A 16,003-nucleotide genomic window follows, 5' to 3' on the forward strand; every position below is an offset into this window, starting at 1 on the left:
ACTGCCTTTCAGAGTTTTCCTTGCAAGGAGGAACAGAAGGAAGTCACCCATTCCTGCTCCCCACTCTGGAAACCCTCAAGATAATCTAACAGCTGGAGGCCAAGGGGCACTCACGCAGGCATTCGCTGGCACTCTCGGCGGTCGCCCTCCTCCACGGCCGGTCATTGAAGAAAGGCAGACACTTTTCACAGTCCACTCCGTAAGTGTTATGTTTACAATTACACACCAGCTTGTTGAATTCGTTCTTTACACACTCGCTTGCATGTCCGTTACATTTACACCTAGGAAGAGAACAGGCACTCAGAAATACGAAACAGCCACAAAGTCCCAGAAATGGATACAAAAAAATGATGTACAGAGAGAACTAAAAGCAACCTCAGAACATTTTTTAGTTTTACCACTCAAAACTGTAAACTGAGGAACTAAGCAAAATTAAGTAATGATTGAGTTTTTAGGTAGGAATTAAAATTAAACAGGCAAAAAAAACCCCAAAAAACAAAAAAACACCACCACCCCATCTGTATTTAACCAGGGATGGGGCATTCACCAGACATAAGAAGAAAGTCTCTAACAATTTCTGAGGCCATCTGGAGGATCACTTCCGGAAGTCAACTGCATGTGTCAAGGAGCGGCCAAGTGCAGAGGTTAAGCAGAGCATGGACTCTGAAGCCAGGATACATGTTTGAAACCCTGCCCTGTGACTTACCAATGTAACTTAACCTCTGTGCCTTAGCTATTAAATAGGGATGATGAGAATGTGAATTTCACAGGGTTACTGAGAGGGTCAAGAAGCTGCTTTATTTATGTGCCTAGGATTGTGCAGGCATACTATAAGTCAATAATTATGTCAGCTATGATCTGTCATAATGATTTACCTGATCTGAAGGTAGTAAGAGACATTCAACTACCATATGGAACTCTGGTAGCTTGATATTCCCTCAGGTTGTTTGGGGCAAGAATCCCTGAAGGATCCCTCGGATGCAGGCACAGTAATAAATTAAGGACTCATGGAAATGTCCATGGGTATTAACACGCGTTCTGGTGTCCTGACGTTTCCCTCACTGGCTTCTTTACAGACAGAATCAGTTCCACAGCTTCTACTACTATGTCCTAATACACTCAGACCTTTCCTGAACATCTACAGTATGCCAGATATATCCTAAATTTATATCCCTAGCTCTCATCTTTCTCCTGAATCCTATCCTTCACTAATGCACAAATTTAGATATCCCCCATAACCTAAAATTTTAGATGTCTACAACTCATCATCTCCCTAAATTAACTCATCTTCTTCACTTATTTCATTAATAGTGCCATCACTCTCCTAATCATTAAACCTTAAAATCATCTTTGCCTAAAGGCCTGATAATTCTTGCTTCACAATGAAATCCACCTAAATTGTTCCTTTCCAATCTACTGTCACCACCCTAATGCCAGATATTTGTCATCTAACACCTACATCACAGCATCATAACAAGAATATAAATTCTCTTGATGGCATTCTTTCACCTTGCCTGCAACTAATCTTAACCACTGTTTAGATATCATAGTCTTACTTCAAAAAATACACGATTTCTCATTGATTACAGCCTCCATCAGCTTTCACTCCATTTACTCCAAATATTCACCAAGGAGGTTTTTCTTAAGCCGAGTAGGCCTATAATCTCCCAACCCTACACTTTTTTTTTTTGTTTTTGTTGTTGTTGTTAATCTTTATTCATTTTTGAGAGAGAGAGACAGAGACAGAGTGCGAATGGGCGATGGGCAGAGAGGGAGACACAGAATCCGAAGCAGGCTCCAGGCTCTGGGCTGTTAGCACAGAGCCCGACGTGGGGCTCAAACTCACGAACATGAGATAATGACCTGAGCCGGTCAGACGCTTAACCGACTGAGCTACCCAGGTACCCCCTCAACCCTATAGTTCTGCTCATGACACACCCACCCTCCTGAATCCCACCCACCTATCCTGCTTCCTTATCCAAATTCTACCCATTCTTCAAGGCCCAGCTTGGTTCCCATCTGCTTCTCTAGCCTGAGAGTTCTCATTCTCTGACATAGGGCCTCTTTTTATCTAAAACACGTGTTTAATTTTTCACACGTTCATACACTGCCTGCCCCATTCATTTGTACGATCCTGGAAGGTCAAGTCCTTTTCAGCAGGTGAATGTCCTATGCTTCCATGGTGGCTTCAGAGTGCCTGTTGCATCGCTTTGTGCTGAGGTGCCCAGCAAGAATTCAGCAAGGGCGCTGATTTGACAAGGTTATAGAAATAACAAAATTATTAATTAATATGGTTGTAAGAAAGTTGCTACACTCACTTCTAAACCAAAGCTCCAGTCATTTTCAAAGTTATTTAATGATTTACTTACCTACCACCCACAGCAAAATCAGAGATTGCATAATAGTAGGACTTGAGAACTTTGGGGTCGTTAAACACTTCATCTCCAAAGGTGTTCAGGCGATTGAGTGTGACTCTGATGTCAGTGGCAGTTACCCATTCCTGTGAGGGAAAAAAAATTAATAAAAAAAATGGAAAAAGGTAAAGGAACTGAAGATGAGGGACATATACGCAACAACATTTTCTAAACTTTTCCAACAGTTAATATATCATGTGACTTATGTCCTCTTCTAGCATTAAGTCGGATATATTATTCGAGGACTCCCTTAATTTCCTAGTATTTTTCTCCTTCTGGACTCTTCCCTTCTTTTGATCTAAGTTGTTGTTATCACTCAGAGTCCCAAAAAGCAGGAATAATAATCGTTTCTTCACAAGGCTGTTGAGAGGCTTAGAGGAAATATACTTTTAAAGGCTTAGCATACAGGAGGGACTCCATACACACACCCCTTCTCTCCACCCTGTATCCGCACCCCAAATCCAGCAGAGAAGCCAGCACAGAGCTCGTGGGGCACCACAGTGGTGTTAGATATGCTGGTCACTGTCTCCTCCTGCCCATTTTGTACCATCATCTACCTCTCCCTCCATCCCTAGTCCACTACTGATAGATCTGGGAGAGACATCCAAGTACAAAATAATAAATCATTATGCTGGCTGGGGCCAATCAGATGCAGTTTTGTCCTGACCCTTCCCATAATGTCACTTCTCTGTGAGGCCTTCCCTGGCCACCCAACCAAACATTGCTGCCCACCCCAACTCCCTATTTCACTCTCCTGTCTTAATTTTTTTTAAGTTATTTGAGAGAGAGAGAGAGAGAGAGAGAGAGAGAGAGAGAGAGAGCGAGCGCGTGCAGGCGGAGGAAGCGCAGAGAGACAGGAAGAGAAAGAATCCCAAGCAGGCACTGCACTGCCAGCACAGAGACCCCCCTGCAGGGCTCGAACTCACAAACCGTGAGATCATGACCTGAGCCAACATCAAGAGTCAGACGCTACCCAGGTGCCCCGTTTTATTTATATTGTCTCTTTCCATCACCTTCCCCCCACCCCGCCACTGCCACCACCACCATCATTCTAAGCCCACCATTCTAATCACCACCAAGATTCTAAGCCCCACAAGAGAAGGACTTATCTGCTTTGTTTACTGCAGTCTCCCTGGTGCTTAGCATACAGTGGGTGCTCAAATACATAGGCTGAGCAAATGAACAAATCTGAAGAAACCACAACTGATCAAATTGGTAGGTGTACCATAATAACAGAGGACAAGAATGAAAGTTAAAGTTTTTCCCTAGGTTTTATGAGCTCTAAGCCCTTATAATAAATGCCCTTTTATTGAGCTAATTTTAGTCAGATGTTTACCTCTAGGGTAGACTGTTATAATGATGATTCCAATGAATCATTCTGCCAGTGCCCACACCCTGCGCAGTCCCTTTCCACCCTGATTCTAGGCTGGGGCATGTGACTTGCTTTTGCCTAGGGGACATGAGCAAATGTGACACAAACAGAAGTCTGATAAGCACTTGTGCACTGGGACTTACTCTCTTAGAACACTTCTGCCATCATGCGAGGAAGCCTAGTCTAGTCACCTTGAAGCTTTAAGGCCACAGGGAGAGACAAACCCAGTTCCCAGCTGACCTGCCATTGAGAGAGCTCGGGTCAATACAGAATCAGGAGAAATAATAAGTCACGGTCATTTAGAATTGTTAAGTTTTGGAGTAGCATATTATACATGACCGCCCAAAGATGCCACTTCCACGGAAAGTCCTATCGTGGGACCACATGTGGGCATCAACAGTGGAGACGCAACAAGCAAGTGCAGAGCAGCAGGCGTCTGTGTTTCCAGGAGGCTCCCCATGAGACTGGGAGGCACACCCCTGATTAAGGAGCACAGCTTAAACCATGCCAAACACCTGGCATACAGAGCAACATCGAGGCCTCATAAAAGCTAATCCCCGTGAAGCCTCCAAGTATAATTAGAAAGGAGAAGAGATGATGATTCCACCGCATGCAAACTTGGAGCTCCAATAACAACTCCCACTCATGGCCACAATGCTAGGAATCTTTTAGTCGTCTGTAATGTAAATAGCTAAACATATCTCTGTGTTTAATGCTTATTATCTCTCCTTCGAGCTTCATCTTTATAACAGCTTCCCTTGAATAAAAGCTTCTCAAGAGTTAGGTTTAAGTCATTTTTTTCACAATGGGCATCTTAAAAAGAACAGGCTCTGGAGCTAGCCTTTCTAGGTTTTGAATCCCATTTCTGCTACTTAAAACTGCAATTTGGGATCAGTTACTTTACCTCTCCTGATAAATAATGTCCATGCCTCATCTGTAAAATGAAGATAATAAAACTGTCTACCTGCCCCCCGTCCCAAGAAGGGAGGGGTACCTGCATGGCTCACTTGGTTGAGTGCCGAACTCTTGAATGTGGCTCAGGTCATGATCTCGCAGTTTCAGGAGTTCAAGCCCCATGTCGGGCTCTGTGCTAAGCATGGAGCCTGCTTTGAGATATTGTCTCTCTCTCTCTCTCTCTCTCTCTCTGTGTGTGTGTGTGTGTGTGTGTGTGTGTGTGTGTGTGTGTGTCTCCCCCTTCTCCCTCTGCCCCTCCCCTGCTCGTGCATACTCTCTTTCAAAAAATAATAAAAATAAAAATAAATAGAATTTTAAAAGTGTCTACATGTAGAGTTATTATGAGGGTTAAATGAGTACATATAGCTAATATATCTCAAGGGCTCAGGACACTGCTTGGCACATTACAGCAAGTGTTGTAATAAAAGTTGACTATTAATATAAATCAGTATATGCTTAATAATATTCATATACAATGAAACCAGGAAGGGTCTCCTCTCCCATCTGGGAGATCACAGCTTCTGGAGAGAGGCACAGGAAGCAATGAGGAAAAAGGGTCATTATCAGCTAAAGTCAAATCAGCTAACCCTCCTTGGCAACTGGGTATGAAATCCAGACCTCTTACATTCAGAGACACATAATTAATGTTTTTGCATAATGACAGCAGCTGACCAAATCGATTACAGATGCCCATAGCATTTTCACCACATTCAGTCTAATGAGTTCCTATGGCATAAAGAGTAGCAAACATCAGGGGTGCCTGACTGGCTCAGTTGGTAGAGCATGTAACTCTTGATCTCAGGGTCATGAGTTCGAGCCCCACACTGGGAGTAGTACTTTAAAAAAAAAAAAAAAGAGAGTAGCAAACAGAATCCCTACAGCTGGGGGAACCGCTTCAAGATAGGCTGACAAGGCATACAGTTAGCAAAGGTGCCATAAAATCACAGTCACATTACGTCACTGCTTTTTCCCGCTGACTATACCATTGTCTCTGCAGGACAGTAAAATAGAATAATCTGGATAGTAAGAAACTAAGCTAGCAAATGTTTGCTAGTTGATCAGCTTAAGAAAATTGTAGATCACATCTCCCCTAGACATTCAGTCTTCTGTGTTTTCATCTATCAAAAGCAGTTAATTCTTCCTACTTATTTTGAATACATCTTATCACCATTGCAAGAAACACGTTACTCAAAGGCCTTTGCAGACATACTCACTGCTCACCATAACCTCAGACTTTACCATGATCAAGATGTACAATCTCTCAGCAAACTACAGAAATATAATGGAAGGGAAGAATTGGACCCACAGAGAAATAAATAGATTCTCATCTTTTGACACCATGCAAAACCATACAACCAATTTAGAAAGTCTCTGAATATAATAAATTTCAAAGAGAAAGCGTGAGAAGACACAAAAGCATGAAGCCCAGAAGAATGAGCGGACTCCCTACTTAGAAATCCCAACAGCTTTTCATAAAATGTACACAGCATTTGCAAACCCACATCCAGTCTTTGTCTCAGTCAATTAATACAGGCTGTCCCCATTTAGATGTTAACTTCAGCCACATGACAGAAGCATCTCCAATTCTGTGTTACAGAAAGATTCCAAATTATGGCATATAAGGAATATGTGCACAGAATTTCCGAGAAAAAGGACAGCTTTAATTCTTTCTGTGCTTAAATGGGGAAAAGTTTCTATCTTGATGTTCAGGCACTATACCATGTGTACCTAAATTTATATCTTGTCACAAACACCAGTGCCTTTAGATGATGAGAAGTTTTTATGACTGACAACAGAGCCAGACAGACCCAGTCCAAATTTCCCTGCATGGTTACGAAGAAGGACGGCGTTCTCAGATATTGCTCCAATTGTTCCCCCTTGCGAACACTAAAAAATACTTTTCCTTTTGTCAAATCAGAGAAGAGATAAGAAAGGATGCAAAAACAATGGGTAGACTCAAACTCTCTTCAAAAGGTCAGAAGCAAAATGTTTGCACTGTGAGTAAAGAGCCAAGTTAAAATTGTTCGGCTTTCAAGATTTCTAGAAGCTGTAGCCCAGAAATCACTGGTGCGTGCACAGGGATAGAAGAACATCATTTGGGAAGCAGGAACAAAACGATTCTTCTTCCCATACTGAGCATCTACAGGAGAGCAGGATAAAATCCACCTGTCCGTCCTGCTGGGGTAGATTCCACACCCACCCCCTCCCTCTTTAGTTGGACCAAAGGCCCCCATACAATCCATCTTCCTGTATCCCGAAGGTACATGGAACAACTAACCAGAGGCAAAGCTAACTTCTGGATGCATTACCTGCAGCACCGGACTATTGTCGAAGTTGTAGGCACTCGGCCTTCCTTCTAGGGTTGAAAAGGCCACATTGCCTCCAGTCAGAGGGGAAATATCACTGAATTCATCTGTGCACAAGGCCTGCTGCTCATCTCCTCCTGTCCTGATGAAGCCGCGGTTTGCCTTCGAGTAGGTGTTCTCGCAGGAGCCGCTGTAATACTGGTAAGGAATCCAGGGCCCATCTTCCCGTGTGCGCTTGTAAATGGCGAAGCTCTCCGGGCGGCTGGTGTGGAACTTGAGGCGCACGTATGTGATGTCAAAAGCTTTTCCTGTGAGACAAACAAGACGTTCAAAAGTCATACATAGGAAGCAAAGAAATTCCCTCTCTTCCCAGTTTGCTTTGGAACTTGACGAAGAGAGAACACAAACTGCCCTGTGCACCCTGGACCAAGATGGTTCCAGAACACACGACACATTGGCTGTGTCCATTAGGCAATTGGAAACCTGGAAATGGTGGGCGTTTTCCCTGAGAAATGACAAGTTATAGTTGGGTTCATAAGTTGGCTCATAAAAGCTTGTTTAGGACATGCATTGTTGAAATTTTGTTTGCCATGAAAAATGGTAGCACTGTACTTCTATCAAACAAAAGCAAAATTGAATTAAAAAGTACATTTATTCTTAATGCTGGTGCTTCAGCATAAACAATTTAATTTAAAAAAACAGAAAAGAAAATTTTTGCTGACTTTCTAGATCAGTATTCTGGAAACTTTCAAGGTATTTAAAAACTCACTCTATTAACTATAATGTTACTTCTTGATGCAGGAGGACTATCTTCAGCACTATTCTTCTACTTATCCACCAAGTTAAGACAGGGATTTGAGAAAGAGAAAAGGACAGTGATTAAGAGATGGGGCAGGGAGTAGAAAAGGAAGAAAAAAAAATTCCTCTAGCAGCTGAACAAAGAGAAAAAAAGGGAGAGAGAGAAAAGGAGAATGGGAGTTTAAAGAACTTGTTTGAATATGTTCAAAGGAGAATATGCAAGATCTGAGCAGGGAAAGTCGGCAAAAGGGAGGAACTGGGCTGCTGTCTCTCTGGAGGAAGAGCCACCGGTCAGACAGCTCCCTGTGGCAGCCAGGGTGTGGTCTGATGGCTGGGACACCTTGGTTGCCAGCCAGTGTGCCTTCAGGTGGTTCAAAAAGACAATGTGCAACTGTTTTTAATCACCTTTCATTCACAAATTGGGTCTTTCTCTGACAATGTTTATCCTCTGCAACTTCCATGCTATAGTGAAGATTACAGACTGGCCAACAAGTATTTATTGGGCACAACTACATGTTCAGTCCTACACTATACACTTTGGGGCACAGAATGTGTTAGACATAAAAGGTCCTTGCACTCAAAGACCTTACAGTCTTTCCTCCCCAGGTGGATTAACTCCACAGGAAGAACCAGCTCGGTCCTCTCCTACAAAGCTCACAGAGGAGGAACTCCTGCACACTCTCAGAAGTATTGAGGAGAGACTTCTGCCATCCTCTTACTTCCATGTACCTGCTCATCCTCAGGGGACGAGCGATGGTCACGTGTGGCCTGGAATCTCCTCAGCTCACTCTCCAGCTGCCTGCCTAAGGTCCTGTCCTGGACTCCTCAATGCAAGGCACTGTGTCTGCCTCTGTGCCAGGGAGGCCTGCTGTTGTCCTACTACTAGATGCGGGACTAAGTGGGTGAGTTCAACTGGGCTGGAGACAAGGGGACGGGGGGAGAGCAGAAAGCCCATGTAAGTCATGTGTCCAGGCTGTATTCTTTAGTCCAGTATTATCTACAATAAACTAATATGATGAGCCATATATAACTATTTCTTAGGCGGTCTAGATCTTAAAAGAGAAGTTTAATTAACTGTCCCCCATATACACGAAACGCACATACAATTTTGAACACAAAGGTGTGTGGCATGATGGAGAGAACGCAGGACTGGGCATTATGAGACCTGAGCTCAGGTCCTGGCTCCTTCAATGACTAGCTGTGTGATTTCTGTTCCACCATTTTCTCCTCTGCAAAAATGAAGGTGATGACTCCTGAGCCATTTACCTCAAAGTGTTGTTGAAAGGATGGGGCGCCTGGGTGGCGCAGTCGGTTAAGCGTCCGACTTCAGCCAGGTCACGATCTCGCGGTCCGTGAGTTCGAGCCCCACGTTGGGCTCTGGGCTGATGGCTCAGAGCCTGGAGCCTGTTTCCGATTCTTGTCTCCCTCTCTCTCTGCCCCTCCCCTGTTCATGCTCTGTCTCTCTCTGTCCCAAAAATAAATAAACGTTGAAAAAAAAATTTTTTTTTTAAAAAATTAAAAAAAAAAAGTGTTGTTGAAAGGACAAACTAAGATCTTACGTATACTTGGTTAACTGTAAAACTCTATACAAATATAAGGCATTATTATAATGGAGTTTAGAAAAAAAAAATCCTGAATTAGGATCCTGAATATGTTCACATGCAAAGGTCTGACTGGGCCAGGGACTACCTAGTATAGTTGCTAAAGAGTGGGACACAAATCTGGATCTTCTCGCTAAGATGCAGTACTACATTTTGCTGGACACAGATTATGAAAATGCAGTTTGCAACTGTCTTGTTAAAAGAATGAAAATTTAACCTCTATCTCTGCTGTATCAAAACTGTTAAGGTGTGTTCCCTTTGAATGAGGGCGTGGATTTTTAATATAGTATCTATGGCATGCCAGAGATGATCTAAGACATTCTGGAATGGTAAAACAATTGAGTTCTCTTCAGGACAGGTGGTCTGGGATGCTCAAAGGCTTACTCACTAACCTGTGGATTACAGATTACCCTTGCTGTTTCTACTCTCTCTGTCTCCATTTCTGACATCTCATTGTTCTTTAACAACCCAACCTGCAGGAGACTGGATCAAAGGAGAGAAGATAAAATGGAGCTGGGTATGTTGTGTTCCAGACTAAAATCTGCATCACAGAGCCACACTCTGAAAGAAATGGGCTTCTGTGGTCCCTCTCACTGCTGCCACAGACATAGCACCGGGCGGCAGAAGGTAAGTAAGCAACATTGCTACTAGCATTAAACTTTGAAGCAAACTAGTTCACTGGTGCCGGCCGCACTCACTGAGCCTTGTTTTCAGAGCTGCCTTTTTCCTTCCGACCCACGGCCACAGCTGGAAGAGAAAAAGGGCTCTGCAGCAACCGGTAAAGGAGGCTCACACATGCCACATGACAAGACAGCCACGTACACTGCCCTCTGAATTAGAGTCAGTCCAGTGGTGGAGGCAGACCACTGCAATTCCCCTGTGATGAGTGCTTTGACAGGACAAGTGCACAAAGTTCTGGGATCATGGAGGAAAGTCACCTAACCTGGACTTGCAGGGTCAAAAAACATTTTCTAGAGGAAGTAACATCAACATCCAGGACCTGAGGAATGTAGAGGAATTACCCAAGCAAACAGGGATCAGTGGTCGAGGCAAATGAAACAGCATGTATGAAAGCCCAGAGAACACAGAGGAGTGATCACTGAGAATCAGAGTTGTGTAACACAGCGAGAACTGGAGAGAGTGGCTGGAGATGGACTCACCAGGAAGGACAGCAGGCCAGGCCTGAGGCCATGTTAAAGAGCAACTTCAACCTAAGGGCAATGGTGAGCTGCTGAAGGATTTGCACCAGGAAATACATGATCAGATTTGACTTTTATAAAGATCACTCTGGCCACTGGGTAGAGATTAGGTTGGAAGGGACAGGATTAAAAGTAGGGAGAATAGTTAAGAAGATGTGGCAATAATCCTGGAGAGATGACGGTGGCTGAACTAAAAATAGGGGCAGCTGGAATGGAAAGAAATGAGTGGATTTGGGTGAGATGGAGGAAGCAGACCGCAGTAGTAACTTGGTGACCAATGGAGAGTAAGCGGGAGCAGGAGCCACCTCTGAAAGCCTCCTCTTCTTTTACTCTGTTGACATGTTGTTTCACTGTCAAAGCTTCTTTTCCAGAAATAAGGTAGAAGGATTTAAAATAACATTCAGTTATTTATTTAAATTTAAATTTAAATAAATTTTAAATTTATTTAAATTTAAAATAACATTGTTTCCTAATTTACAAACAAGTCGATGGAGCACAGAGCCACCCACTGAAATAGAGGACAGGGGAGGTTAAGCAGGACTGGAGGCAGCGGTAGAGGGCAGGATGGGGACATGAGTTCAATTCTGGATGTACTAGTTTTGAGGTGTCTGTGGGTCATCTAAACAAGAGGAAATGTCTAGTATGAAGTTGGATGTGAGTGGTCTGAAAGCCCAAGAGAGACGTCTGAGTCAGATATATAGATTAGCATGTAGATGGATGGTGAAGGTTGGGTATGGTTGAGACCAATGAAGCAAGTGTGCTGCATGAGAAGAGAGTTGACTTTTGAGATCACTCTCAGGAGCATTAACATTTAAAGCACAGACAGCAGATGGTAGGACTACAGAGGAGGCTGTGAGGCCAGAGAGGGAGACAAGTAAGAGCATCAATATCATGGAAGCCAAGAAGGTTTGAGGAAGAATAATCACTGGTATTTAAAATATGCTAAGAGAGTCATGTAAGACAATGACTGAGATGTCCATTGGCTTCAAGCTACAAACAGGTCACTGCTGTACTTAGAGCAGTCCTGTGGGCAGGGTGGGTGGGATTGAAGATGAATGGCAGATAAAAGGTAGGATGGAAGATACAACGAGTGTAGTCACCTGCTATAACATTTGGCAAGGTGGGGGGGCAGAGAATGAGGAGAAGGGGATGGAATGTAGGGTCAAGGAAGATTTTTCTTTCCTTTTTGTTTTTTTAGATAGGAGGTATGAGGTTGTATTATATGCTGTTGTGGTCGAGTCAGCTGACAGGGAAAGACTGAATGTGGAAACAAGGCTGGGAAATAAGAATGGGATTCTGTGCTAATGAGAGAACTGGCTCCATACAGGAGAAAACCCGTACCCTTACTTTCTATGTGGGAGCAAATGCAAATGACTGAGTAGGTTTTTTTTTTTTAATTTTTTCAACGTTTTTTATTTATTTTTGGGACAGAGAGAGACAGAGCATGAGTGGGGGAGGGGCAGAGAGAGAGGGAGACACAGAATCAGAAACAGCCTCCAAGCTCTGAGCCATCAGCCCAGAGCCCGAGACTGAGTAGGTTTTAAGGAATGCAAGTTGAAAGAGTTCTGATGACTTTATTTTTTCTGTGCAGTGAAAATCACAGGTACTTGCTAAGGGGTTGAGAGCAAAGCCAGTGGGAATATCTGAGAGACGGCAGAGACTTCCTAAGAGCCACTGTAGAGACCACAGAGAAAGTGGACTAGAGGAAAAGAATCCTTGCTGGGCAGAAACAGGGCTGCCAAGAACAGGGTACAGACTTTGCACCGGTATCTCTGTGTGGGTGCAATTTTCTACAGCCACTTCATACCCCTTTTATGGATAAGAAAAGGGGACTGAAATTACATCAAGGATTTGGAATCTAATCTGAATAAATAGGGAAGCAAATACAGAAAATGGGGAAGAAACAAGGCCTGAGTTATCTATCCACAATTACCTGTAGTCATGGATAATCAAAAACTGGGAAACTAAGGAGCTGGCTTTTATTCCATTAAACAGCTGCAGTCAAGACCTGTCATGGACAGTCTCTCTCTTCCTCTCTTTCTCCCTCATCATACCTCCCTACTCTTTATCTATCCATCCTACTCGTTTCACAGTGGACAAAATGAAAAGATCTAGTTAAATGGTAGATAAATAGGACACAGGACCAGGTCTCCTGATTTCTAGTCCAATGATAGCTTCTCTACTATTTTTACACTGTGGGAGCATATAAAAGTAGGCAGTATGACTTTAAGGTAAAGAGGCCAAGCCAAACAATTAAGAAAATCAGTAAGTAGACGTCTGGAAAGTATTCCAGCAACTATACAACTAGAACATCCCCCCTCCTCCCCTCAACTCACCTCACGTTCATGCACATGAAGACTAACCATAGATATACACACCCTCAAGAAAATATTTAGCTTCTGAATGTTCTACTGCGTTCCGCCCTCCCCCTTACACATTCCTTCCATAAACAAAAAGACTCAAGTACAGATGTTTAGAATGAGGCACACAAAATTAACTATTACTTCCTGCTCTGATTCCTACAGTTCACGCTGGCTGACGGAACGAGAGAAGGGGAGGCGGGGGGGGGGGGGGGGGGGGAGTGTCTGAACAATGAGAATTCAGCCTTTGTTCACGCAGGGCCAAGCCAAGGAATTCTGCTTAAGCCTCCTACGTGGTTAAGTATTTCTAATCTTTCTGAGTAGGGGAGAAACCCTTCCTGTCTTAGAATTGGATTCAAGTACTGACTGCTGGGGAACATAAATGCCTCTCTGTTATGTGCAGCTCAGAAGAATTCCATGAGGATCTTGTGAAACAGCCCCCTTTACAGTGAGGTAATGAACGACAATGGCTATACAGAATTTTCCAGAACTTGAAAATGCCCTTCCACGGCCTGAATTCAACGAAGAGAACCGGTTCATTCTAAAGTATCAAATCAGGAGTCACTGATTCACTATTGTTCTTACGTGCTAACTCCTTAGAGTCAGAAAGTGACTGTTCTCCTTGAAGTCAAACTGGACGTTTGGAGTACACAACTTCAGTAAGGTTGTGGTGCATAAAGGCAATTAGAGATGGCAGACGCTCAGGCTACTAAATGGGATTCTCCAAACAGTTAACACAAACAGGAGGTCACAGAAGGCAACTATTTGAAAACGTTTTCATTTCTGTTAGTATAACTGCTGGCTGAAATAAGAGTTCCCAGGACAACGTGTACAGCTGCGGACCAGCTGTTATTGTTCCACCTCGGCAGACAGATTGTGCAAATACGGCCTGGCCCGTCAAGATGACCCAGGGCCAAGTGAATGCTGAATGTGGGATCCTCAAGTGGACACAGATGGGTGATCAGAAAGCATAAAGGGGAACAATCACACACAGAATGTGTGGAGGTGAGATGGTGCACGGAGTTCATGCCAACCACTAGAAAACTCAGGCCAAACCACCCGTTGAAAGGCTAGTTTCTATGGCCTGAAACTCATCCTCAAAATAGGTGGTTTTTAAAAACTTATTAGCCCACTTCTTTCCCTTAAATTTTGGTGCTCCTTTTTCATCCCCCTCTCTTGTAAATCAGCTAAATGCCAACAGTGCAAGGGGACAATTCTGTGCGAGGCATATCTAAATCAGCACAACTTACAGTCGAGGAAAAGTAACCTTCATAGCTTTGACAAACAGTCATTTTAAATTGAATTTATTGAAGCGAATGCAATGGAATTTACAATTTGAGGAAAGCATCCCTATCAAATGAATAAACAAAAGGCTTCAACAGTGCAAACTTCCTGAATACACGCAATGAGCACTTCCTATCACACATGTGCCACTGTCCCGACAGAGGCATGCTCAGATTAGTGGCGCTGGGCCATGGACAGTTTCAATCCCAAATATACAAAGCAGGCAGATAAAGGAGCAGAGAAGATAATCATTTTAGAATTCTTTTAAAAGCTAAAATTCTGTACCAAAGGCTATTTCTAAAAGTAATGCTGTGGCTATAACAATGGAGCTAAGGGGAAAACAGAAGTTTTGAAGTTGAATGGCATGATCTGGGGAAGACAAACCCATAATCTCTTAGGGAAACTAGATGTTTCCATAAAGTACCAATTTAAAGTTTAAGCCAAAGAAGACAGTTCCACTCTCTCCCTACCACTCCCCCCACAAACTACTGGTAACTTGGTGCTATTGCTGAATAAGACCAAGGCACCAACCTAGTACAGCAATCCTCAAAAAGTAAAATCTTGCTGCTTGTATTACCCAACTGCAATACCCGAAAAATGCCATATACGTTTTAGCAAATTAAAGGGTCAAAAGTGATTTGGCTTAACACACTAATTAAATATGAGATCATCAGACAGCCAATGTGTGAACAGAGAGGACTCTTAACACGAATATCAAATAGTCTTGGACGGTACTTTCAAATAGGTGCAAATTATTATTGGAGGTCACAGATATTTTCTATCATCTAGACGTACAACAAATTTATCCTCACTTATATATCCTTATCATTTTAGTTGAAACCTTCACCAAAAGAAACAAAACTGCCAAGTAAAATTGCACTCCAAGAACTGGGCATATGCTTTATTAACCCAAACCTCATGTTTATAAGACTCAGTACCGACTCTAATTCAGGCTAGTGGGTCACAAGCATGCCTGAAATCCTTGAGCCAAGCTAAAGGAATGAAGCCAGCATTTACTCCCACTCAGCCAAGCTGAGGCAAAAAATCCACTCAGCTGAACAATAGAGTTCTAGCTATTAGGAAATGACTGACATGTGGAATTTAATGGAGTTACATAAAGAAAATAAAGAAGTTAATTATAACACTAAGGAAACAGAAATAAAGAGGCAATGAAATATAAGCAGCATGAAACCAATACGTTAAAAAAGTCTAATTATTAAGATATGAAAAAGAAAAAAGACACCATAGTTTTATGGGAGGCTATTTCTTGTTCTTTGACATCCATGCACTATTAAGAATTGACTAATTTTTGTCTTTTATCAACAGAAGAATAAAGAATGGTAAAAGAATAGTGAGAAAATCTAAGGGGGAAAAGATTCTCATATACAATTACGATGATGCAATAACAGACTAAGATCGACTCTGATAAGCCCTCCACTCCCCAAAGTCACAGAAAGTTGACCAACCGTGTACTTTTATTTAACAACTATTTGCTAGGTGAGTTTAAGTGAAAGTCCATCAAGCTATTTAGAATATTCAATCCTTCATTTTGCTACAATGCCTTTTACTTTCTAGTTTAATTCATAATAAACCTGGCCCTGTCTTTCCCTAAATACTATTTGTATCTGTCCTCAAAAGAAGAAACAACTACAAATACTGCAAAATATGTTAAATTCCAAAATATCTTTCTCAGTTTTCACAATTGCTTAATTTCT

General features: G+C 42.6%; 1 protein-coding gene across 1 annotated transcript in view; it reads right to left on the bottom strand.

Annotated features, from left to right (window-relative positions):
* The window catches only part of LAMC1 (laminin subunit gamma 1), a 129,069-nt gene that overhangs the window by 39,185 nt on the left and 73,881 nt on the right, over window positions 1-16,003 (bottom strand). Inside the window, exons 2-4 of the mRNA XM_047840616.1 lie at window positions 7,050-7,354; window positions 2,370-2,500; window positions 115-281 (exon numbers count right to left, since the gene is read on the bottom strand). Of these exons, the coding sequence (XP_047696572.1) occupies window positions 115-281; window positions 2,370-2,500; window positions 7,050-7,354 (603 nt within the window). The remainder of the gene's footprint in view (window positions 1-114; window positions 282-2,369; window positions 2,501-7,049; window positions 7,355-16,003) is intronic.

Source organism: Prionailurus viverrinus, chromosome F1 (assembly GCF_022837055.1).
Source record: "Prionailurus viverrinus isolate Anna chromosome F1, UM_Priviv_1.0, whole genome shotgun sequence".
Taxonomy (NCBI): domain Eukaryota; kingdom Metazoa; phylum Chordata; class Mammalia; order Carnivora; family Felidae; genus Prionailurus; species Prionailurus viverrinus.